Source organism: Rhineura floridana, chromosome 5, assembly GCF_030035675.1.
Source record: "Rhineura floridana isolate rRhiFlo1 chromosome 5, rRhiFlo1.hap2, whole genome shotgun sequence".
Taxonomy (NCBI): domain Eukaryota; kingdom Metazoa; phylum Chordata; class Lepidosauria; order Squamata; family Rhineuridae; genus Rhineura; species Rhineura floridana.
The window spans coordinates 163,529,302-163,554,795 of record NC_084484.1 but is presented as its reverse complement, the minus strand read 5'-3'; the positions used below and the strand labels follow the sequence as shown (position 1 = coordinate 163,554,795).

At 43.9% G+C, this 25,494-nt stretch overlaps 1 protein-coding gene across 4 annotated transcripts in view; it reads left to right on the top strand.

The window, feature by feature from the left end:
- Positions 1–25,494, top strand: part of DYNC2H1 (dynein cytoplasmic 2 heavy chain 1) — a 438,789-nt gene that overhangs the window by 346,332 nt on the left and 66,963 nt on the right. For all 4 annotated transcript variants that reach the window (XM_061628720.1, XM_061628719.1, XM_061628721.1 and 1 more), the window contains 3 exons: positions 3,999–4,074; positions 13,621–13,832; positions 14,580–14,684. In XM_061628720.1, coding sequence (XP_061484704.1) covers positions 3,999–4,074; positions 13,621–13,832; positions 14,580–14,684 — 393 coding nt within the window. The remainder of the gene's footprint in view (positions 1–3,998; positions 4,075–13,620; positions 13,833–14,579; positions 14,685–25,494) is intronic.

Genomic DNA, 25,494 nt, shown 5'->3' with positions numbered 1-25,494 from the left:
ACCAAGAGTAGGGGAATAATCAACAGGGGAACACACTGATTGACTGAGATAAAAAAAAAGGAAGATGGAAGCAATACACTGAAGAACTCTATAGAAATTTTAGAATGTGAGGTGAAAGCTGCTCTTAAAATACTTGAAAGAAACAAATCACCAGGAATAGATGGCATACCAGTAGAGTTGCTACAAGTTACTGAGACAGAATCTGTGCAAATTTTGACAAAAATTTGTCAACAAATATGGAAAACAAAACAATGGCCCACAGAGTAGAAGTGTTCAATATACCTCCCAATTCCAAAGAAAGGGGATCCCAGAGAATGCAGTAATTATCGCACTATTGCCTTAATATCCCATGCAAGTAAAGTAAAGCTCAAGATTCCATAACAAAAGATCTTACCATGTATGGAGCAAGAAATGCCAGATGTCCAAGCTGGATTTAGAAAGGGAAGGGATACCAGAGATTATATCACAAACATACTTTGGATAATGGAACTGACCAGGGAATTTCAGAAGGAAATCACCCTGTGCTTTACAGACTACAGCAAAGCCTTTGACTGTGTAGATCATGAAAACCTATGGAATGCTTTAAAGGAAATGGGGGTGCCACAGCATCTGATTGTTAAAGAGGAAAGCACAAAAGCAGGACTACAGCTGAATGTCAAAAAGACTAAAGTAATGACAACAGAAGATTTATATAACTTTAAAGTTGACAATGAGGACATTGAACTCGTCAAGGATTATCAATACCTTGGCACAGTCATTAACCAAAATGGAGACTGTGATGTCCTTATATGTTAAAATCTGTAAATATGGTAAGTGCGGGTTTATTAAGGGATATATGGTAAGTGAATTGAATGAGAGGGGGGAGAGCATGGGTTGGAAGGCTGGAGAATGCTGGATGATGATTGGCTGAGTGTTTGAATGGCTGAAGGTATAAATGGGAGGATGACAGTTAGGGGGTCAGTTGGTGAGAGTTGTTGGAGAGTCGTTAGTGGAGAGTTATTTGGATGCGTTGGTTGGCAGAGTTCTGAGGGAGGGTTGGATTATATTTGGCTGATATTTAGACAGTATATATATGACCAGAAACGTAAAGAGTGACACTATATGAAACCATACGCTTGTTAAACATTCCTAAAGTAATCTTGTTATTTCCTGGTGTTATCAAATAAATACTTTTATTGGTTTACCAAAAGCCTGATCCTTGGCTGGGGATATACAGACCAGAAGTGAGGGCAGGGTAATTACCAAGGCTGAAGGGAAACTGTATCTAATGGTGGCAGCGGTGAAGGAAGAAATTGTAACATCGTCAAGTATCCAGAGCAACCCAGGGCTGTATGCTTTATAGACAAAGATACAGGGGGGTTGTGGACGGCAAGGGCACCCAGACACAAAGTAACAATAAGCCATAGGGAGACTCAGGTGAAGTCTCCAGCAGTATTGTTTACAGGGAATGGCTGGTGGTGCTGCCTAGCAGTGGGATCTTGAGAGATCTGTGCTAGAGCGGAGTGAGAAAAAATAAAAACGATGATCCTGACTGGTGGTGTCCTGAGGTGGTGCCTAGTGAAAGGCAGTAGCCACAAGCAGGTGGGAACGTCACAGAGACAATAGTCAAGAAATTAGAAGAAGGCTAGGACTGGGGAGGGTAGCTATGAGAAAACTAGTGACGGTCCTCAAATGCAAAGATGTAAAGTCAGGATCATTCAGACCATAGTATTCCCGATCTCTATGGATGTGAAAGTTGGACAGTGAAAAAAGTGGCTAAGAGGAAAATCAACTCATTTGAAATGTAGTGTTGGAAGAGAGTTTTGCGGATACCATAGACCACAAAAAAGACAAATAATTGGGTGTTACAACAAATTAAACCAGAACTATCACTAGAAGCTAAAATGATGAAACTGAGGTTATCATACTTTGGACACATCATGAGAAGACATGATTCACTAGAAAAGACAGTAATGCTGGGAAAAACAGAAGGGAGTAGAAAAAGAGGAAGACCAAACAATTTATTTTATTATTTATTTATTTGTTAAATTTTTATACCGCCCGACTAGCATAGCTCTCTGGGCGGTGTACAACAGAAAAAATATAAATATATACAATAAAATCCTATAATTCAGTGCGAGGAACACGTAAGTAAAAATCCACAGATCTAAAATCAATTAAAACATACTTAAAAAAACTAAAATGCCTGAGAAAAGAGGAAGGTTTTAACTTGGCGCCGAAAAGATAACAACATCGGTGCCAAGCGCACCTCATCGGGAAGACTATTCCACAGTTCGGGGGCCACCACTGAGAAGGCCCTAGTTCTTGTTACCATCCTCCGAGCTTCCCTATGAGTCGGAACTCGGAGGAGGGCCTTCGATGTTGATCGTAGTGTACGGGCAGGTTCATATCGGGAGAGGTGTTCCAGCAGGTATTGTGGTCCTGCACCTTATAAGGCTTTATAGGTTAAAACCAGCACTTTAAATTTGGCCCGGAAACATATTGGTAGCCAGTGCAAGTGGGCCAGAACAGGTGTTATATGTTCAGACCGCCTGGTCCTCGTAATCAGTCTGGCCGCCGCATTCTGCACAAGCTGTAGCTTCTGAACTGTCTTTAAAGGCAGCCCTACGTAGAGCGCATTGCAGTAATCCAGTGGAGAGGTCACCAGAGCATGGACAACTGAGGTGAGGTCCTCCCTGTCCAGATATGGACGTAGCTGGGCTACCAATTGAAGTTGGTAGAACACATTCCGTGCCACCGAGGCTATTTGAGCCTCGAGTGACAGGGAAGGGTCTAAAAATACTCCCAAACTACGAACCCGCTCCTTCAGGGGGAGTGTAACCCCGTCCAGAACAGGGTGAATATCCACCATCTGATCAGAGAAGCCCCCCACCAACAGCACCTCAGTCTTGTCTGGATTGAGCTTCAGTTTATTAGCTCTCATCCAGTCCATTATCGCAGCCAGGCAACGGTTCAGGACATTGACAGCCTCACCTGAAGAGGATGAAAAGGAGAAGTAGAGCTGCGTGTCATCAGCGTACTGATAGCAGCGTACTCCAAAACTCCTGATGACCGCACCCAGCGGCTTCATGTAGATGTTAAAAAGCATGGGAGACAAAACCGACCCCTGCAGGACTCTACATTGGAGAGCCCACGGTGTCGAGCAATGTTCCCCAAGCACTACCTTCTGGAGATGACCCGCCAAGTAGGAGCGGAACCACTGCCAAGCTGTGCCCCCAACAAGAGATGGATTGATTCCATAAAGGAAGCCACAGACCTGAACTTACAAGATCTGAACAGGGTGGTTTACAACAGATGCTCTTGGAGGTCACTGATTCAAAGGGTCGCCATAAGTCATAAACGACTTGAAGGCACATAACACAGAGACATTTCTGTCCTTCACTTTACCATTCAATTTAAGAAGCTTGGCACTCATTGGATTTGAGTAGGGCTTAAGGTTTACATCTCAAGAATGAAGTCCTTTCACCAAACTGATGCCTGTTTGTTTTCTTTCACCCCTCTCCTTTGGGAAGGAAAGTGTCGACTTCCACTCTGTCTAGGTTGCTTAAAGCCTGCATAGCATAGGCCTATACTTCCTTGAGTCTCACTTTTCCATCTAAGATTCTGCACACTCCACCAGGATGACTGCTACTTTATCTTTCTTTTTCCCTTACTGCTTCTCTTCATGAGATTTGCAGAGCGACCACATAAGCTATCCCTAACATGTTTATCAACCATTAGAAGATAAGATATCTATGTCTTGGCCAAGGCAGTCTTAAATATTAGACAGTCGCTGTCTCTGTCTTTTCAGTGCCTACTGAAGACTTTCCTCTTTCATCAAGCCTTTTAAATAGAGACCTTTATCACAGTTTACATCTGTATTAGAATTGTTTTTAATATATTTTTGTTTTGTTGCTTGTTTGCCACTCTGGGCTCTTTTGGGAGGAAAGGTGGGATATATAATTTTAATTACTTACTATGACTACTACTAATAATAATGTAAGCTTTTTCTTTTATAGGGCTGGACCAAATTTTACGAATTTTCTTTATCTGATCTTCGTGCAGGATATGACATAATTGACAGGCTCTTTGATGGTGAGTCATCATGTCCTCAAGCTACTCTGATTTCATTTTCTGACTTAGCTTTTCTGAATCTATGAATCTTGTAAGCCTGACATATTTGAACTTAACAAGGAATGCAAGGCTAACAACTGCAGCAAAAAGTAGCAAAGCACAAAAGTCTGTGTCTGTGTTAGAATTGCTTGTTAATGTGTTTTTTTATATATATTTTAACCCTTTTTAAACATGTTTTTAAAGCTTTTTAAAAATGTTTTTAATGTTGTTTTGTTTTAATGTATTTTAGGGTCTGTTTTTCTGATGTTTATTAAATGCATTTTAAGGTCTGTTTTTATGATGTTTTAAAGTGTTTTTAATGTTTCTGTTTGCTGCCCTGGGCTCCTGCTGGGAGGAAGGGCGGGATATCAAATACCAATAATAAATAAAAATAAATAAATAAATAAAAGCTATTGATCCAAGATACCATTTGTTGTCCAAATTCAAAATAAGATTATCCTTGGAGGATCGTTTAAAACTAATTCTTAAATAGTTCATGAGTATATATACGTTAACTATTCATAAAATCTCTCTTTATAAGAAAATCTTTGGAAAACGATATGGATTTTTTTTGTCAGAATGTGTACTTATTCACAAAACTGTGAATATAATTGAAAAATGACAAATTATAAATTCATAAAATTGACCATGCACAAATATGCATTTAAGCATATCAGTACTAAGTCAAATAAAGAATTGAGCTCTTTAAGACATGCTTTTCTGAATGTTTAACTGTCCACAATACTTAAGGCTCAGTATAGAAAGTTGGAGGATTTTGCTTTCGTAAATTTAGCTGTGGTGTTTGGTGCCCATTGGTGCTGCTGGGGAAGGATAGGATAGCTAACTAGGCAGTATATGATAGTGAGTGCATTTGTATTTACACTTACCTTGAAGTAAATCCCACTGCACCTTCACTTTGACTAAACAGGATTAGTTGCAAGTTCCTTTAATTCTTGCAAATAACTTCAGTAGAAAAATAGAAACTATTCAGCAAGAAGAATAAAGCACTGTTCATATCCTCAGAAGTGACTTCTTGCTTTCCATGTTCTGAAGCCTAAAAACAACATATGAAGTGGTTTCCAGGATTGAGCAATAAAATGAAGCCAGAGCACTCCCTGTCACTGTGTCTTCAAGAAACTCTGAAGCAATAGCCACACAAGTTCCCTCTGCAATGCTACAATTCATCCCATATCAGTTTTTCTCTGGAGATAGTCTAAGCTGTCCCCCGTCATGGCCCTATGCTACCAGACAAGTCCTAGAATTGGAAGGGGGGAGAGAAAGAGTGAAAATACAATATTTGGGATGGGAGAATAGAAGAAACGATGCAATTGGGAGGGGGAAAGTTATACTATGGAAGGGACGGGGAGCCTCTGGCTTGTGAGTCAAATGTGGCCGCCAGGCCTCCGCATTTAGCATACGAGGCCATTTTGGTGGATACCACACCCACCCATCCTACACTTGACATCATACATGATGTCAAGTGTAGGGTGGGTAAGGGTGGAGCTCCTGCTGGTAAAAAATACTGAGGTTAGACTGTTGATGGGGACTCTCATCTGTAGGACTTCCTCTCCTTTTGCATTTAGGCAGATACAAAAACACTATACATATTCAATCTGGTTTTTAACAACTAGTGATGCTGTTCAAAGGTTGTTTGATGCTGCTATTTTTCTAGTCTTAAATTGATAATTGGCAATGTGAGGGAAAAGATACAACTAAAATGTCCATCTATCTGTTCACACCTGTTAAAAGTTGGTGCTTATAGTTTGTGCTCAGTGACCTCTTCCACAGGATCTCTCATGAAGACATAGAAGTCCTGCATGAGCAAAGTTTCCCTATTCTGCAGTGGTTCCTGGGCGGCATTCAGCTTCTCAGGATGGCACCTCCCACTGGCGCGACAGGCAGGGTCTGATCTTCTAATTACCTCACCTGGGGGAGGAGCCATCCCGTCCTCCAGACCAGCCCTGCCTTTTGGGGTCGATGGTCAGAGTCTGACTGAGCTCCTTAAGAGCCAGCTTTACTTCTTTTGATAGACTCCTCACCTCTTCTTCTTTTTCCTCGTTTTTGTCTTTTTTAATCCTCTTATCTTTCCCCTCTCACCTTCTCCACCTCCCTCCCCCTTCCCCTCCAAAATTCACCAGCTAAGTACGGGAAGTTTGGGAGCTCTTAGAGGGCCTAGGAACCCGTGACAAGGGAGTTAGCTGGCAGCACGGCTCACGCCTTCGTGCCCAAGAGCAGAGGCGCTGCGGTGGCGAAGCAGCAGTGTCAGCAACCGAGTCCATGGCAGATTGCGGCTTCTCCTTAAACCCAAGGGAGGTATGACTGCGCAATGAGGAGGCGCATTCTGCTCTCAACTGCAAGGAGCCACAGAAAAGCGGGAAGGGCAGCACTATGCTCCTACGCCATTCTAGGCCTTCTCCCACCCCCACCTTAGCTTCGGAGGGCCTGGCACCATATATCCGCTATGGCCAGCCATCCCCTGTAAGACGGGAACACGTGCAAATTAGCGAGATGGAGGAAGAGCAGTCACCATCTCTCTCACACCACTCGGGGCAGGCTTTGAGGGCTCGGGAGTGCCAGATGGAGGGGGTAAGTAGTGTGTCACCTCTCCTCCAACTTGGGGCAGGAGGAGTTCCCAGAGTTTCTTTTTTTTATCATTAATTTTTATTCAAATTTTCAAAGACAAAAAACAAAACAAAAATAATTAAACAATAAAATAAAATGTTGACTTCCGATTTGTCGCAGATCAGTTATAGGTCTACAATATATAACAATCCTGTCTCTTAAATTATATTATAAAATCACTTTCCTCCAGTAGTTATCTTAATTAATCATCAAATCTCATAAACATTACTTTATTCTTTCCACAAAAAGTCAAAGAGAGGTTTCAATTCCTTGAGAGAGATATCTTTCAATTTTTCTCCAAATAAACATGTCGATTAATCCATCTCGTTCAAATCTGTTAGGTCCAATAATTTCAATAGCCATTCTTCCATTATCAATGTTAATTCCATCTTCCATCTTCAATAATCCTGTTAAGTCCAGTAATTTCAGTAGCCATTCTTCCATTATCAATAATCCTGTTAAGTCCAGTAATTTCAGTAGCCATTCTTCCATTATCAGTATCCCATAATAATCTTGTTGTCATAGCCATAGTCCAGATAAACATATAAATTAATCCATCTCATCAAACCTGTTAGATCCAATAATTTCAATAGCCATTCTTCCATTATCAATATTCCATCTTCCATCTTCAATAGTCCTGTTCAGTCCAGTAATTTCAGTATCCATTCTTCCATTATCAGTATCCCATATTAATCTTGCTGTCATAGCCATAGTCATATAATAAGAGTCTGATGGGAATTTCCTTTATCACAAATATTTCCTTGCCATCAATTCTGAATATGTTGCTGAAATATTGTTGTAAAGTCTTATCTCTGTTCTTCTTTTTTACAAAATGCACTGGCTCATCTCTTGAGAATTTTTCCATTGTCACATACCTGTAGTTAATTCCATAGATTTTTTCTATGTCAAGCTCCATCACATCATTCCAGTCCAGAAAATTATCCAAGACATTGATAACTTTATCTCTAATATCTTCATTAATTTCTTCAGAGACAACGTTGAATTCCAAACAGTAAACTTTGTTTCTAATATCCATAAACTCCAGATCTTTTTCCAATTCCACATTTGTTCCAACCTCCAGGGCTTGTATCTTCCCTTTAATTTTTCTTTTTTCATCTCTAATCTCATCAATCTCCTCTCTCACAAGATCCCCTATTTCTTTAAGCTCCTGCGTCATTTTGCCTAATTCAATTTTCATCTCCTGTCTACCCTGTCTCGGGTTGTTTCGTTATCTCAATCTCATCCATTATTTTCTGAAACATAATTTCTTCCATGGTCTCAGCCACTTTCCTGATTGCCATTCTTAAAACCACGAAAACAAAAATTATTTCAGCCACAATTGGGTTAATATTCCAGGCTTGATGACATCACAGTGTAGACAGTACAGCCTGCCTTATCTCTTATTTGTTCAGGAATACAAAACAAATTTAGTTCCCAGCTTCAAAACAGTTAGTGGCGTCGTGAACAAGTAGATTCGTCAAAATGAAATAGACCAAAAAGAAAATAGTCCCGGACATATAATACTCCAAAGTTCATAAATCAAATTTATTTGTTTTTTTTCCCCTCCTCGAAATAGAAATCCCTCTTCCGTTTGTATCTTTAGAATGCACTTCCAGGCCAGCTTTTTGCAATAAAAACAAGGATAAGCTTTTTCAATTTCTTTCCTCCTTAATTTCGTGAATAAAAGAGAAGAGTTATAACTCACCCAGAAATTCATTAGCTGATTCATTGACAAATCTCTTTTTGCTGCAACGATTTAAACCAAGTGAAAAAAAAAATAGAAAGAAGGATGCTTGCCTGTTAGAGTCCGTTTTTCTTTGAAGAAAAGATAAACGTGTCGCTTAATCAGTTAGAGCTTGTTGGAAGTCCGTCCGGCATTTGCTGGCTGAACGTTCTCTCATAAATTAATGAAATCCAGTCCTCCCAACAAAAACAGGCTTTTGTGGTTAATCTCTACGTTTCTCCCTGCCCGGGAGAAAATCTTTACCAGTCAAAAAGAACGTTCTGACTGATTTTAAAACTGAAAAAGCTTCTTCTGAGACGAGAGCTCGTCTCAAAAAGCAGGCACAAGCGAAGTCACCCTTCCCGGAAGTCCGAGTTCCCAGAGTTTCTCAGTTGGATTAGAGAGGTGGTGGCGAAAGAGGTCAGGTGGACTGAGTCTGTGCAGTCAGGGTCAGCTACCAGTCCAAGGCCTGGCACTTCCCAGATATGCATCTCCCACAAGAGAAGGCATCACTCCCTGGAGGGGCATAAAAAGTTGCCCACCCCTTCCTCTTCATCTCTCTCCTCCATCTGCTTCCTCCTTATCACCCATTGGTAGGAGGGAGCCATAAAGACAAGCACAGGTTTAAAAGGGCCCATCCTTCATCCAGCCAGAAGGGGAGACATGGGGTCAAAAGGAGAGAGTCTGCTACTGCCCTGGGGCTTCTTTCACTTTCAGGGCAGTCTTCATCATCAAATGACAGGGAGAAGGGCTCTCTTAGCAGGAATTGGAAGCCCCCCCCCAGGGGAGATTTTCCCCAGCAGAGGGTTTTCCAGCAATTCTCTCTAAACCAGGCAGATCGTGGAATTACCTGAAGAGCAGGGCAAGGAGGTTGATCCAGCTGCTTCTATTTTTTCCAAGGGATCTAAATCCGCTTTCCCAGAAGGCCATCCCAGAATAACTACTCTGCTTTTCCCAGTTTCATTTCATGAGCTGTGGTTAGCAGAGTAGGCGACCCTAGGTAAACATAAACCAATGCACAAGCTGGTGAGTAAGCATTACTGCTTTGCACCTGCGGTGATGGAATAGCTTCGAACGCCAGCAGTGGACCAGCCGGTTGTTGCTCTTTCTTCCTGTGCAGTTTTTCCAACAGAGGGGGAAGTGGGAACCTAAGGATGCCTGTGACAAGAGCGTGGAGATGGCACTGCTCAGGGACTTTGAAGCACAAGATTCCTCCTTCAGAGCCTCTGCAGCTGCTTCAGTGTTCACTAGAGCAAACATGATGTGGATGGACGAGCTAGCCAGCAGATAGAATGTACCTAAGAACATCAAAGACAGTCTGAAGAAAATCTTGCTGGCAGCAGTTTCCCAAGTGGATGCCATGCAGGATGCAATGTTGTGTAATGCAAGGGCAATGGCTTCCAGCACAGTGGTGAGGTGCAATCTGTGGCTTCAACATTGGGATATTGACCCTGGATCCCAGGGCCATCTTGCCAACTCTCCTTTGGGGGAGCCAAACTCTTCGGGAACCATTCGAAATGGTCCTCATTGAGACTAGGGACAAACAGAAGGCTCTGCCAGGGGCCAAGAAGGATGAACATAAGACCAAGCATACCCAGCATTTTCTGAGCTCAACGTCTTTCCATCGCCAAAACGCGTCAACAGGATACAAGGCTCAATGGGGGAGACCAGATAGGTACACGAGTTCCAACCAGTCAAGATCCCATCCACCTCCACACTCCTCCCAATAAAAGTTCCAAAAGGGAGCGAAGAAGGGACAGTCCTGACGCCAAGAAATCAGCTCCCCTAGGAGCCATAGGGGGACACCTACTCAATTTCAAGGCAGCATGGACTGCCACAACATCCGGTTGTTGGGTTCTAGCAACAATTTCCTCAGGCTACTCCTTGGAATTTTCAAGGTGTCCAAGAGAGAAATTCATCAGAACCCCAAAGTCAACCAAGCCGGACAAACACAGGGCGTTCCTCATGGCCATACAACATCTCCTGGACATCAGCGCAGTGGAACCAGTACTAGGTCGGAAGCAGACCAGGGAGTTTTCTCCATTTTCTTTCTCTTCCCGAAAAAGAATGGAAAGGTACGGGCTATTTTAGACGTCAAATGTCTCAACCGGAGGATGGCCTACAAGAAGTTAAAAATGAAAACCTTGAAATCCATCTCAGAGGTCATCAATCATGGCGATTGGATGGTGTCCATAGATCTGACGGAGGCATACCTCCATACCCCAATCCAACGGGAGCACAGGAAATTCCTTTGTTTCTGTTATGCCAACAAGCACTACCAATACAGGGTGCTTCCCTTCAGTCTGACTGAAATACTCCAGGGTATTCACCAAGGTCCTGGTGAAACTGGTGAGTCATCTGAGGACCTTGGGGGTGTGGGTTCACCCATATCTCAACAACATTCTTGTCAAGGGACCAGTGCCAAAGAGATGTTCGGACCACCCTGTCCTATCTTACTAGCCATGGCTTTGTGGTGAACTTCAAGAAGAGCACCCTGGAGGCCATGCAGATCATCACGCATCTAGGGGTGCAGATAGACTCAGCTCAATTCAGCATGAGGCTCACTGATGAGCATGTGGCCAAGGTCCAGGAGCTCACAACAAAGGTGATCTCATCTGAGGTGGTAGAACTGATGGACCTGTCAAAACTCCAGGGAATGCTAGTCTCCTGCCAGGATCTGGTGACCTGGACCCGTTTTCATTCCCAACCCCTGCTACAAGTGCTCCTGTCCTTCCAGGACCAAATTACTCAATCCCGCAAGATGCTGGTCCCAATCAGCTTGTCACTGTGCAAAGGGTTGAGCCAGTTTATATGGTTGTACTTTCAGCATCCAGAGGCACAGGGACAGGGTGCTGTGACAGCAGATTGGCTGGGGGGGAGGAGGATACTTTATACCTTTCCTGCTATTCCTCCCCTGTCAGGCGCATCAAACAGTTGCAGGCTGAGGTTATCTTAGTAGCTCCTTATTGGCTGAGGAGACCCTGGTATTCAGAGCTTCTACACCTGTCTGTTCAGGAACCATGGTGTCTTCCTCTCAGATTGGACCTGCTGAGTCGGGCCAGTTCTTCATCCGCGCCCAGAGCTCTTTTGCTTGTCTGCATAGAGGCTGAGCGGGGATAGCTAGAGGAGTTGGGATTCTCTGGGATGCTTCTAGATACCCTACTGGCCTCTAGGAAGGTTTCCACATATAGCACTTACTGTTCTATGTGGAAAAAATCCGTGGAGTGGTGTTGGACCAACGAGGGACCCGACCTCCAGGAAGGTGGTGGATGTACTGGGCTTCTTGCAGGCAGGGTTGGAAAAAGGGCTCAGCTCTAATACCCTGAAACGGCAGGTGGCTACCATTGGCAGTGTCTTGGTTTGCAAGGGGGATTCTTCTTTATCCAACATCCCTTGAGTTGGCGCTTTCTTCAGGATGTGGGGCAGCGGAGTCCTTCAGTGATTAATAGATTTCCTACATGGAACCTGAATTGGTTCTTTATGCCTTGATGGGGCACTTTTTGAGCTGCTGGCTACATGCGATGAGAAGTTCCTGACACTCAAGACAGTTTTTCTCATGGCTATAACATCAACGCAAAGGGTGTCAGAGCTGGGGGCTGTGTATTTTTCACCAGGACAAGGTGGTCATGAGGCCAGATCCGTCTTTTATTCCTAAGATTAACTCTGTATTTCACAGAGCGCAAGAGGTGGTTCTCCCCTCATTCTGTACAGCTCCCACTTCTTCCAGGGAATGTGCCTGGCATTCGCTGGATGTGTGCAGAGCTCTCTGTTTCTACCTAGACAGGACGTCTGGGTTCAGGAAAACTGAGGCTCTGTTTCCTTCGGTTTGCTGACCAGGGGAAGGAAGGTTTCCTCTTCTTCCATTCCTAGGTGGCTCAAGGAGGCTATTGTTCAGGCCTACCAGACACTGGGGAAATCGCCGCCGGAAACAGCCCATTCATTGAGGTCTTTCACTTCCGGTGCTTTTAAGGAGAGTTTTCCCATTGAGGACATATATAGAACGGCCATGTAGGCTTCGTTGCATATATTCTCCAAACACTACAAAATCGGTTCCTGGGCTTCAGTGGATGCAGCCTTTGGGGGGAGGGTGTTGCAAAGGGTAGTTCATGCATGACTTGTTGGCACCTGGAATCCCATGCAGGAGGTCATTGGGCTCTAGTACATCCCAAGGAGCTGAATGCCGTCCAGGAACCACTGTGGAATAAATGGGAATTCTTACCGTGAATTTCTCTTCCCAGGGGTTTCTGGAGGGCATTCTCCCATCTCTTCATTCTGGTGCCATTGGTGTATTCATACTGGATCCTAGCAGCTTCTGGCGCCCTACATGTGGGGGAGGTAGTTAGGGCCTCCCTGGGGATTTCATGGCATTATCTACTCTGTCTCTTTATTAACATTCTGTTACTTTCTGTGCCTAGTTCTCTGGCGTTTTTTATGAGGGCAGCCAGTGTCTCAGTCCAACTAATTCAGGGGATCATCAATGTCAATGTGTTGGACTGTTCCCCTTTTTATGAGTCTGCCTACAAAGAGTTTTTTCCTATGGGGGTTGAGGGGCCGTCCTTGGTCTTCCAGTCGGTCTGGAGGACAGGATGGCTCCTCCCCCTGGGTGAAGTAATTAGAAGTTTGGACCCTGCCTATCGTGCCAGTGGGAAGTGCCATCCCAAGAAGGTGAATGCCCTCCAGGAGCCCCTGGGAAGAGAAATTCACAGTAAGAATTTCCATTTATTCTCCTTAGCGTTGGAGACAGTGCCAGATGCGTTATAGGAATGCTTGTACAGATCTGTCCTAACACAGAAGTTAGAAAGACAAGAGAACCCATATGCTTAAAGAGCTGCTTGAGTGGGGCACCAGACTTAACATTTACTGGATTTGCAGAAGGAGAGAGTTCTACTACTTTGGGATATGATTCTAGAATTTATCTTTACATTCTTTCTCCAGACTTATTTGATATATATGGCTGAATATAAAGAAATGGGCACTATCTAACATCCTTCAGGCCAAACCACTTAAGGATATATAGGGATCTATAGGGGTGGCAATGCCACCAGTAAATGAAAACATTAGGTCACCTGCATAGACATGAGAATCATTGCATGACAGAATATGTTTATCAACTGTATTAAAAATAGCTTTAATGATGAAATCTGTGCCATATTTTAACATGCTTTATATTTAATTGTTTACAGGCGGCAAAGATTTTCAGTGGGAATTCGTACATGGTTTATTGGAAAATGCTATTTATGGAGGTCGTATAGATAATTACTTTGATATGAGAGTCCTCCGATCATACTTGGAACAGTTTTTTAATTCTAGAGTCATTGCTGACTCAAATTTCCGGGGCAAGAAGATGAGCAGATTTCCATATTCCATCACTCTCCCTAGCTCCTGCAATATATTGGTGAGTATGTTTCCTTTCTTATCAGATGTTAAAATAAAATTATTTTTCTTTGGCTATAGTAAATTGGCAGGTGATTATGTTTCTTGTTGCTTAATTGTGGACCAACTTTTGTACTACTAAAGATTTGTTTTATTATTGCTGTTGGCATATTGAAAACTGATCAGATCTGACAGAATCTCAGGGACTAGAGACTTGTAGCTATCATGTTCTGTCAGAACTATAAGCACAGCAATGGAGATGCAAACATCTGCTGGGCTAGTGCTTCTTGGATTGTGGGTAATATCTTTTTTTTAAAAAATCTCCTTTTTCCTTATTTGAGTATGTAGTAAGTTGCTTTTTAGAAACATATTCTGTTTTACTGTTAATTAGCTATGCAGCATATTTTTACTCAGAAGTAAATTTGAGCTTACTCAGACTTACTCCCAAGGAAGTGTATATAGAATTACAGCCCTAATCATTTTATTGTTAAGCTTCAATTTATTTTTGAAGTTAAATATGGAAACATATTTTAGTTTGGTATCACTTAGTCATTTAGATTGATTAATAATACTAACCATATCTTAGGGCATGTTCAAAATGTAAACTTTATTAGCGTATTTAGAACTTAAACCATAATGAAAAGATTGAGATCTAAATCTGAAATGTATTTCCAGTGTATAGTACTCACATTTACCTTCCTTTCATTGAAATATGATAAACTCAGAGATTTTTACAGTGTATTAAATATTAGTTTTCTGTATTGTATAGGATTACCGCCATGTTATCGAAAGTCTTCCAGAAGATGATAAACCAGATTTCTTTGGCCTGCCTGCCAATATTGCACGCTCATCTCAACGAATGACCAGTTCTCTAGTAAGCTCTTACTGTTTTCTTGTTTCATTGATTTATTATCAATATGTGAAATGTCATTTGCTAATGAGATTATATCTGCTGTTTAGTACTTGTCTCATTTAAAAATAAGACTTCCAGGATTCACTGTGATAGAGAGATCTGTTGGTTCCCTGCTCTTTCCTTTTTTTAGGGAGAAGTAAGGAAAATAATTCATTAGAAGGGGTAACAGGTCAAAGGGGATAAGATTCAGATAAAGGACATGGTGTCTGTCGATACTTTCATAAAACAGTTTGTGTTGAGCCTATGTTGCATAGACTATGCCGATCCCACAAATATGAGACTGGCATTGCTTGCCTTTGTTTTATCCAGGGCTCTTTCCATATCAGGAGGAACATTTATCTGATAGTGGACTCATGGCCTCCCACTCTGCTATATATTTGGGGAGCTTGCATTAGAAGGTCCATGTGAAAAGAAAAATTTCCCATCAGTTTCAGTTTGTTCATAAGACTTTAATTACTTTGCTGAGAGTATTGCCAGGACACTTCTGTATTCCTTTACGTGAGTAGTCAATAGGGTAAATATGGTGGATTCACCAGCCCCACCATTTCATTGCTTGGTTGGACAGTGAAGGGCTTTTTTTTCTTCTCATGTTGATATATCACTGAACTGGGCATTGTTGGAAACTACCTGTTCCATGGTAAGTGTGAGGATAAAGACCCCTTTCTAGAGATTTGTGAAGAAGTTCACTTTAACTTTAGCGATAGTCCAGCTGTGCAGAATCTTGTAAAAACACATACTATCCAATATTAGATAGTTTCTATTAAATATGTCATTAATAAACTTAGCAGGTCAATCCTCATGTATGTTGTTTGCATAATTAGTTAGAAAATGTACAGCTACATTAGAAAAACTCCACAAAAGAAGAAATATATAACAATTGACACAGAGCCAGATGTAAGGCCACAGCATGAGCCAAAACAAATCAATCAGTCTGTGTCTGGTTTGGAATTGCTTTTTAAGATGTTTTTAAAGCTTTTTTTAATGATGTTTTTAAAGAAGTTTCGTTTTAATTTATTTCAATCTGTTATTAAGATGTTTTAGAGTGTTTTTAATGTTTTGTTTGCCATCCTGGGCTGCTTCTGGGAGGAAGGGAGGAATATAAATGTAATAAATAAATCATAAATCTAACAGTGCAATCCTATGCATATCTAGATGTAAGTCCCACTGTGTTCAGTGGGGCTTAGTACCAGGTGAGTATGTATGGGATTGTAGCCTTAGTTTAGGATACTAAAATGTGGATTGCAGGTAGAAAAACTATCTCCGACATACTTTCTAAACCTTAGGTGTGCTGACCTGATTTCTCCTAAGCCAAAATACTATAACACTGCAGTTACTTCACCCTTTCATGATCAATAATTAACTAATACATAGTAATTGTAAATTGAGGTAGCTGCCAGCACAAATATTCAAAGAATGGCCTCCTCTAGTGACTAGGCGCAATGTATACTCCAGTTAATTATTTAATGTATTTCTATTAAGGGTAAGTTAATTAAAGTGCTGCTTCTAGTGGTGTGCATTCACTTCTCCACCAAGCAAATTGAAGGTCAGGGTCTGCTCGCTTCTGAGCTATACTTTTGCAGCCGATATCTCACCAGACAATACAAATAGTCAGAAAAAAGTTGTGTGTCAGTTTTCCTTGTCCATACATAATTTCCATTAAATGTGATATCTTTTCTAATGCTCTGATTCCTATAACAGAAAGAGATGCTAAGATGATTGCAGATTTAAGTTAAAGATCGTTTTAAAAAAATTACTATAGTACAGTCTAAAGAACACAGGTAAGGGAAAAACTGGCTTCTTTAATAAGACTAGGAAGAGGAAAAATAAGACGATGAAGCTATATATTAGCAAGGGACTAGTTCTTAGTAAAATGAAAACAATTATAAAATTATTTTTGAGATAAAAATGCTATTCTGTACTGAGATGACTTCTGTTTAGACCACTTCAACCCTGTATGATTTCACTGTTCACTACAGGTATTTGAGTAAAAGTTTGAAATAGGGCTTGTTAAATGATTAGGAATGTCTGAGTCTATATGGTTATATTTTACCTTAGTGGTATGACTGTGGATACCTCCTGGCTCCATCTTTTACTGCTCTTGTGATGCATGAAACTAAGAAATCCCATGGGGAGATATGAGCCATGGAACATCACCCTGAGAGCCCACACTTCCCTGGGCACTGAAGGCAGTGGTGTGATGACATCCCACAAGTGCTTTTCCTCCCAAATTATTTATATTTATTTATTCATTAATTTTAGGAAATACATGTACTGTCTGTCTACAATAAAAACAATGCTCAGAGCAGCTTACATCGTTTAAAAACAATATAACAATTATCATAAAGCAAATATATAGGGATGACTCCTACTGACTTGACAGGGAGGGTCTTCAGAAAACTTTCAGTTCCTCTCCAGGGGGAGGAGTCGTCCTGCCCCCTAGACTGGCCCTGCCTGCAATCTGTGAGCATTCGGTCTTTTCTCTCTCTATGCTCAAGACCTTTCTTTCTGTGGTTTTGATACCTTTTGTAATACAGAGTTTGTCCTCTCTTTTCCATTCTCGTTTCTGCTGGTATTCACTCTCTGTTTGTCTTTTAATCTACTGTATGTCTGTTGCTTCTCCCTTTGTTCCTGCCGCTGCCGACTGCAGGTCTGGGGGCAGAGTGTTTCAGTTAGTCGGTCAGATGACCAGAGGGCAAATGGCCACTGCATCCTTTTTTTGGGCACAGAGCTGGCTGTAGTAGGTCCACCATTTTGACCGCTTTCGTTTGGCACTTGCAGTGGCTTGGCCCCAACAGCTCCAGTTGCTAAGCAAGTCTCACAACCCTCGTACCGAGCAGGATCACTTTGGCTTGCTCAACTCTCCCATCCCTTAATTGGGTGTGTTGGGGCTTGACGCTTCTTTGTAAACAGCTGTGAGGAGCGTCTTCCTGGGGGTTGAGCAGTACCATTAGCAGGCATCGCAGCATGCTTGGATTGGTCTTTTCTGCACTTTCCCTGACGTACTGGGCTATGGCCTCCATTTTATTTCATGGTCTCTCCAGCTGTCTCATCAGCTCCCCACAACTGCCATCTGGTGGGAGAGCTGTTGGATGAGAATGGCTCCATTGCTGGCGGTACTCCTTTTCTCCCTGATCCTCAGGATTCCCCTGCTGCTTTTCCTCCACAGGGGGAGTTTCACAAATTCCTGGCGTGGGTTAGGGAGTATATTTCTACTGAAATTATGGGGTCTCTGCATTCTGCTCTCAGACGCCAGGGTTCAACATGTTCTAGGAAGAGGGATCATAGAAGAAAGCACAAGCACAAATTAAAGTTAAAAGACATAGAAGGGGGAGGTCCCATGGATTGTGCAACTTCATGGACTTTCCCTCTTCCTCAGCACATTCCTTCAGAGATTCATCCCCCTTCGGGGGGAACCTACCAGGAAGGAATTCAGGAGGTCTGATTCTGCCCAGCAGGAGTTTCAGCCTGAGGTGGAGCAAATGCAGGCTATGATTCTCAGATTCAATCTTTTCCTTCTCATACGCATGTCTCTGTGTCTGTCCCTCTTTCTGATGCCCCTCCTGCAGCTGTTTTGCAGATGCAGTCCCCCTGTGGGGAGGTGGTTTCTCGGAGGGGGGGCTGATGTTTTGGACCAGGGGACTCTGTCTGATTGAGATGCTTCTGCTGACAAACTGGGCAGAGAGGAAGGTGAACTCTCAGAGGAGAAGGTTGAGTAAGTCCAGCCACAGGCATACTTGTTTTCTCCAGAGGTTTTTCAACCACTTTTGGCCAAAATCAGAAGGGTCCTGCAACATACTGACGAGTTGGGTGTACAGGTCACAACCCAATTAGATTCTATGGGGGCCAAGAAGACATTTCCCTTAGCTGATCTCAAGCCATTAACAGTACCCTTTCCTCAGGTTTTCAATGGTGTTTGGAAGGCAGAGTGGTCCAGCTCTAATAAGGCCAAGCTGTCTTCCAAGTGGGCTAAGAAACATTACACCTTTTCAGGTGCCATAATGCAACAGCTGAGGTTTCCCTCTGAGGATTCTCCAGTTGATGCAATCACCTCACTGGCGGTCATTCCTTCTGAAGGGGAAGCGGGTCCCAAGGACCCATGCAATAAGTTGGTTGAGGGGGCTCTCCATAAGAGTTTTGATGCTGATGCAGCAGCATTTTGGGTGTCAGCTACAGCCTTTGTCTTCATCAGGGCAATGTCGTGAGGAGATGGGGCTTAGGGATGATATTCATAAAGTGGTCAAAGATGGGTTGAAAAAGATGACATGTGCTACTGGTCTTTTGGCTGCTGCATCTCTAGATGCCTTCCAATACGTGTCACGATCCATGGCCTCCACAATCATGGCATGCCACCACATTTGGCTGCGACAGTGGGAGGTTGATGCAGGTTCACAGGTCTGCCTTACCTTCCTTTTGCAGGGAGCAAACTTTTTGGTGAGCCCCTAGAGGTTCATGTGTTGGACACTAAAGACAAGATAAAGCAAGGAAAGAAGACCATAAGGTCTGCCAGAAGCCTTTTTTTCATGGCCAATGTCAATTCTGTAGAAACAGCTTTTTCTTCATACAAACTGAGATGGGGCAAGTAGGATAGGGGTGGGGGACATCTTTCCTCTAGAACAGAAGGTTTGTCCTTCACCTCTTCCAAGTTCCAGAAGGGGACTAAGAAACCTTCTTCCTCCTGACTTGTAGGATACTGTTCTTTCCTCACCTGTGGGAGCTCAGTTGCTAGCCTTTGCTCACAAGTGGAGGGAAATCATGACCAACAAATGGGTGTTGAACACTGTCTCCAATTTGTCAAACTTCCCTTCATCAAGTTTGTTTGCACACCAAGATCAAGGAGGCAAGAGAAGCACAGCAATTATCTGAAGGCCATTCAACATCTGCTGGACATAGGAGCCATCAAGCCAGTTCCTCCCTCACAGCAGTCCAAAGCCTGTTCAATTATTTTCTTAGTGTCAAAAAAGAACTGCTATATTCGTGCTATATTAGACTTCAAATGGCTCAACAAGTGGGTGATCAAAAGGCACTTCAAAATGGAAACCCTCTGCTCCGTCATCGTGGCACTAAGGAAAGGTGATTAGATGACCTTGGTTGAACTCTCCGAGGTGTACCTTCACATCCCAGTTGGGTTTTCATCATTGTTTCCTCTGGTTCTCCTACAACATGCACTTCCAATACAGGGCTCTACCATTTGGCCTTTCTTCAAGGTGTTGGTGGCACATCTCCTTTCCGGGGGGGGGTGCTCCATCCCTACCTGGACGATACCTTGATCAGGGTCCTGTCCAGGACATAGTGTGTTCAGGATACCAAGTTAACTATGGATTCCCTGTAAGCAGCTGGGTTTGTGGTGAATGCAGATAAACATTCCTTGACATCTTGTCAGAACTTATCCATCAGCTCGACATGTCCCAGTTGCGCATGTGCTTAACATTGGAGTGAGTGGAAAAGATAAAATTGCTGATGTTGCTCGTTCTGGCTCTGGACAGATCATGTCTGATGACCCTGGTGGGCCTTCAGGGGTTGATGGTGTCAGCATACAACACAGTTCTTTGGGCCAAGTATCACTCACGACAGCTTTAGCAGCAGTATCCATTCCAGAAGCAGATCTCTATTTCTCTAACAAGTAGAAGAATACTAAAATGGTTTTAAGCACTGAATAGATTAGGAGAGTTTGGCAAATGTTCCTTTTTTCACGTGTAACATTTGGATTCAGACAGAGCAGAAAAATGCAAGTACTTTGATTTTTTTTCTGTAAAAAAATGTTATTTGGGCTGTCTGTGTTAAAGCTCATTTACACTGAGGTGTAATGAGTTACTCTTGAGACTGAATGAAGATTAATTGACAATTAATAGCAGTAAATCATTTCTGACAGGATAGGAATTACAGCTTTACTCTTGTTCACTCTCTCAGCCCATTGACAGGTTATTGAACTTTGAGTTCCACTCACTGCTTTTTAGGTGAAGTAAACACACAATCACTCTTCCAAGATGTATCGGAGGCAATACAAACCCCTCTGTTTTATCAGATGTATTCCTATCATTGACTTCATCTTGGCCTCTGATAAACTATGTTAACATGGAACAAAATAGAAGCTAAACTGAAGGGTGGTTATTTCAGGATAATCTTTGATATAAACAAATTGATTATAAACATTTCATTCTAAATAAAAAATAGAATAGCAAAGGGGAAGAATATCACTGTATATAGTGATTACTGCAAATTCCTATTTCATAAACACAACATAAACAATGAAATGTATCCTATTATTTCCTAGTACACATAAATGAGGGATACAGAAATTATTTACAACGTGCCAGTTTACTTTTTATTATTCAGTTATACAGTTATCCTATCACTGTATGGAGTTTTGAACTCCTTTCTGAGCCCTACTCTCTGTCTGGTGCTTTGCAAATGCCTGTCATAAAAATACTTTACCATGCCCTTGAAGCATTGCATCATGTTACAATGGGTCTTTGATTATTAAGGTGTGGGTTTTTATAATAATGAATGAATATGAAAAAGTGAGACCTGGCCTTAGCCCATGTTAGTTTAAATCCAATATAACAATAATGAAATTTCAGATAAGGAATTTAACTTTTGCAGTCACCAGTTGGACAACATATTGGACTAGTTCAGATATGACAACAAGCACTACTTAGAAAAGTTCTTAACCAAACAGTAATGTGCTAGTTGTTTTTTGTAAACTGCATGATCATATGTCAACTTTGTTTCTCTGAATGGTACCATCTCTTTAATCTGAATAATACCTATCCAAAGTACTTGAAGAATTGATTCCCCGGAGGTTCCTGGAGGCCAGTTGTTGGCCTTGGGAATGGCGTTACCCTCTGGGTCAGCAGGCAGGGTCCACTTCAGATGACTTCACCCTGGGGGAGGGGCCATCCTGCCCTCCCCAGACCCACCCTGCCTGCTGCAGCGTTCAGTTGGGTTTTGCTGAGTTCCATAAGAGCTCAGCAGTTTCAGTTTTAAAACTTCACCCTTTTATCATTTTTTCTCTTTCTTCTGCCCTCCTTTCCCCCCCGCCAACCGTCATTAACTTAGCGCGGGGGCAATGATTCACGTTGGTGCGAAGAGGGAGGCTTTTTGCGGCGGGGCACATCTCTCCCTCGCAGAGGCATGACCACTACCCAGACAAGCAGTGGCTGCTGCTGCTGCACCGACGAGACTTCTCCCCCCACCGTGCGTTGAGTGGAGAAGCACGATTTCTCAGCCGCGGAAGGAAGACCAGCTTTAGCACACACACACACCCTCACCATAGGATCAGGTGAGGTTGCAATGCACTGAGGTGCCATGGAGGAGACGGATCTAGGCTGTCTCTTGGAGGAGTCTGAGGCATCCAGCCACAGCCTTATCGAGGAGGGGCATGGCCAGGTTTTGGCGCCAAACATGTGCAACCAGCAAATGGAGGAGTTGAGTTCTAATTTTTTGCCTTTCCCAGGGGAACAGGAGTTCCCTAAATTCCTGCGTTGAGTGAAGGGCAAAGTGGCCAAGGAAGTACAGGGAATAGGTTCCTTACTGCCCAATGCCCCCCCTCGTGAAAACAAAAAGAAGAAGCCTTCCCAGAAGAGGGCTCAGAGAAAGAGGAGGTGAGCTAGGTTCTCTTCTCCAGTTTTCTCCTCCCCCTCCCCCTCCTCCCCCCTCTGCCTCCCCCCTCTGCCTCCTCCCTCTGCCTGCTCCCCCTCCCCCCTCTCCCTCCTCCCCCTCCTCCTCCCCCTTCCCCCTCCTCCTCCCCCTTCCCCCTCCTCCTCCCCCTCCTCCTCCCCCTTCCCCCTCCTCCTCCCCCTCCTCCTCCTCCTCCCCCTCCTCCTCCTCCTCCTCCTCCCCCCCTCCTCCTCCTCCCCCTCCTCCCACCATTCCCCCCTCCTCCCACCATTCCCCCCTCCTCCCACCATTCCCCCCTCCTCCCACCATTCCCCCCTCATCTTCCCAGTCATCCCCAGAGCTGAACAAGAGCCATGCCAAGGGCCACAAATACTCTTCTAAGTGTAAACTCGAAACCAAGGGGGAAAGGGTTAGGAAAAGGAGACATAGTAAGGCAGTGGTGACTGCTTTGGGGCTACTTTCAGATTCAGAGGGGCAGTACGCTTCGGAGGAGGGGGAGCTTTCAGAGGAGGGCAAGGGCAGGCTTTTCCAGGCCGAATTTTTTCCATCTTAGTAGCTAAGGCTAGGCGGATCCTGGAACTCCCTGAAGAAAATGAGAAGAACCTGGAAATGTCAACACCCTCTACTTCAAAAGGTTCCAGATCTGCTTTTCCAGAGGGTCGATCATGAATGGCCACCCTTCCCTTTCTGGATTCCTTTCATGTTTTGTGGAAGCAGGAATGGGCGAACCCCACAAAACATAAACTGACACACAGGCTTGTCAACAAGCACTACTCCTTCCCAGTCAAAGTAACGGAACAGTTGAGAACTCCAGCTGTGGGCCCACCCGTGGCTGCCTTATCTTCATCATCGGTCATCCCGTCGGAGGGAGAAGGGGCCCCCAGAGACCCTTGCGACAAGCGTGTGGAAGTGGCACTGAGAAGGGACTTTGGAGGCAGCTGCATTCCGGGCATCTGCAGCTGCATCGGTGATGGCAAGGGCTTGCATGCTCTGGGCAGAGGAGCTCGCATCCAGAGAAGATGTTCCCAAAGACATTAAGGACAGGCTGAAGAAAATTTCTATAGCATCAGCCTTTCAAGCAGATGCTTCCAGGGACGCTCTGCAGTTCAATGCTAGAGCAATGGCAGCCAGCACGGTAGCACGTCACAACATCTGGCTACGAAGCTAGGAGGTGGATCTGGGCTCCCAGAGTCATTTGGCAAGTTACCCCTTTTAATGGGTCCAAGTTATTTGGGGATCCTCTGGATAAGGTGCTGGTGGAAACAAGAGACAAACAGAAAGCCCTCCTGAATGCCAAGAAGGATGACTGCAAGTACAGGTGGCAACAATCCTTTCAAAACTTCAGACCTTATAGCAAACAGTGTTCCTCTGGAGGCTACAAGTCACGCTGGGGGAAGTTGGACAAATCTACAGAAGCATCCATCTCACATGCTCGACATACCTCCACCTACTCTTCTGGAAACAAATTCCAGAAAGGAGCAAAGAAGGACCAGTCGGCATGACATCATGTCTCTAGTCCCACAGGGAGCCATTGGGGGCAGGCTTCTGCAGTTTGCACATGTGTGGGCAGAAACAGCAACAGACAGATGGGTTCTCAAAACTGTTTATTACAGATATTCCTTGGAGTTCTCCAAACAACCAAGGGAGAGATTTATAGCCACACCAAGGTCCAGGAATCCACACAAACATCAGAACTTTACAGCGGCTATCGGTCACCTCTTGGCGATACAAGCAATAGAACCTGTCCTGAGTCAGGAATAGGGGAAGGGGGCGTATTCCATTTTCTTTCTAGTTTTGAAAAAAATGGGAGTACCTGAGTAATACTCGATCTCAAGTGGTTCAACAAGGAGGTGGCCTACAAACGCTTCTGGATGGAAACGCTGAAGTCCATCTTGGAGGCCATCACTCAGAACGACTAGATGGCATCCATAGACCTTTCAGAGGCCTATCTTCATATCCCTATCCACAGGGAGCACAGATGATTCCTGTGCTTCTGCTATGGTCAGAGCCATTTTCAGTACAGGGCACTTCCCTTTGGACTCACCTCTTCCCCCAGGGTTTTCACAAAGGTCCTGGTGGCCCTGGTGGCACATATGAGAACTCTGGGGTGAGGGTGCACCCTTATCTAGACAACCTACTGGTCAGGGCACTGTCAAGAGTTCAGTGCCAGAAGGATGTGGAAACCACTCTGGAGTGCCTTCAGAGGCATGGGTTTGTGGTAAACTTGGATAAGAGCATGTTGGTACCATCACAGATGATTTTGCATCTTTGGGTGGTGATAGACTCAAGGAAGTTCTGGATCCAGCTCAATGAAGAGAGGGTCTCGAAGATTCAGACTCTTATCACAGAAGGTGGTCGCATCGGGGTCAGCAGACTTGATGAACTTGGCGAAGCTAAAAGGCATGCTGGTATCCTGTTAGGATTTAGTAAGCTGGTTCCAGTTCCACTCCTGCCCGTTACTCCAAAGGTTAATTCCACTTCAACTCCGGATCTCCCAGTTGAAACACATGTTGATATCAGTTTTGCCAACCCTACGCCAACAATTGAAATGGTGGCTGGACTCCCACAGACTGACACAGGGGGTGAGTCTACACTCCCCAGTTCGCAAAGTGGTGACGATGGACGCCAGCATGTTGGGCTGGGGAGCACACTTGCAGACACATGTGGCTCAAGGTACATTGTCAACCAGCAAAACCAAACGAAGCATCAACTGGCTAGAGCTTCGGGCAGTGAGGCTAGCTTTGCTGACTTTTGCTCCGCACAGCTGGGGCTGCCATGCTCTTGTTCGGACCAACAACGTTTCTTCGACAGCATATCTCAATCATCAGAGAGGGACCAGGTCGAGGACCCTGATGGAAGAGGCACAGCGCATCTTCAACTGGGCAGAGCTATACCTGCTGTCCCTGTGGGCGGAACACATGGCAGGACTTCAGAATGTGAAGGCGGACTGGCTCAATCGGACCACGATCTCCAACTTGGAGTGGCGGTTGCATCCAGAGGTTTTTCACCAGGTGACCGAGCGTTTTGGTTGCCCAATCATCAACTTGTTTGCAGACACTCTCAATGCCCAGGTAGTCCGGTTCTTCTCTCGGTATCAGACCCAAGGGCCACGGAGTGGATGCCTTAGTGGTGGATTGGCCAGAGGGCCTACTGT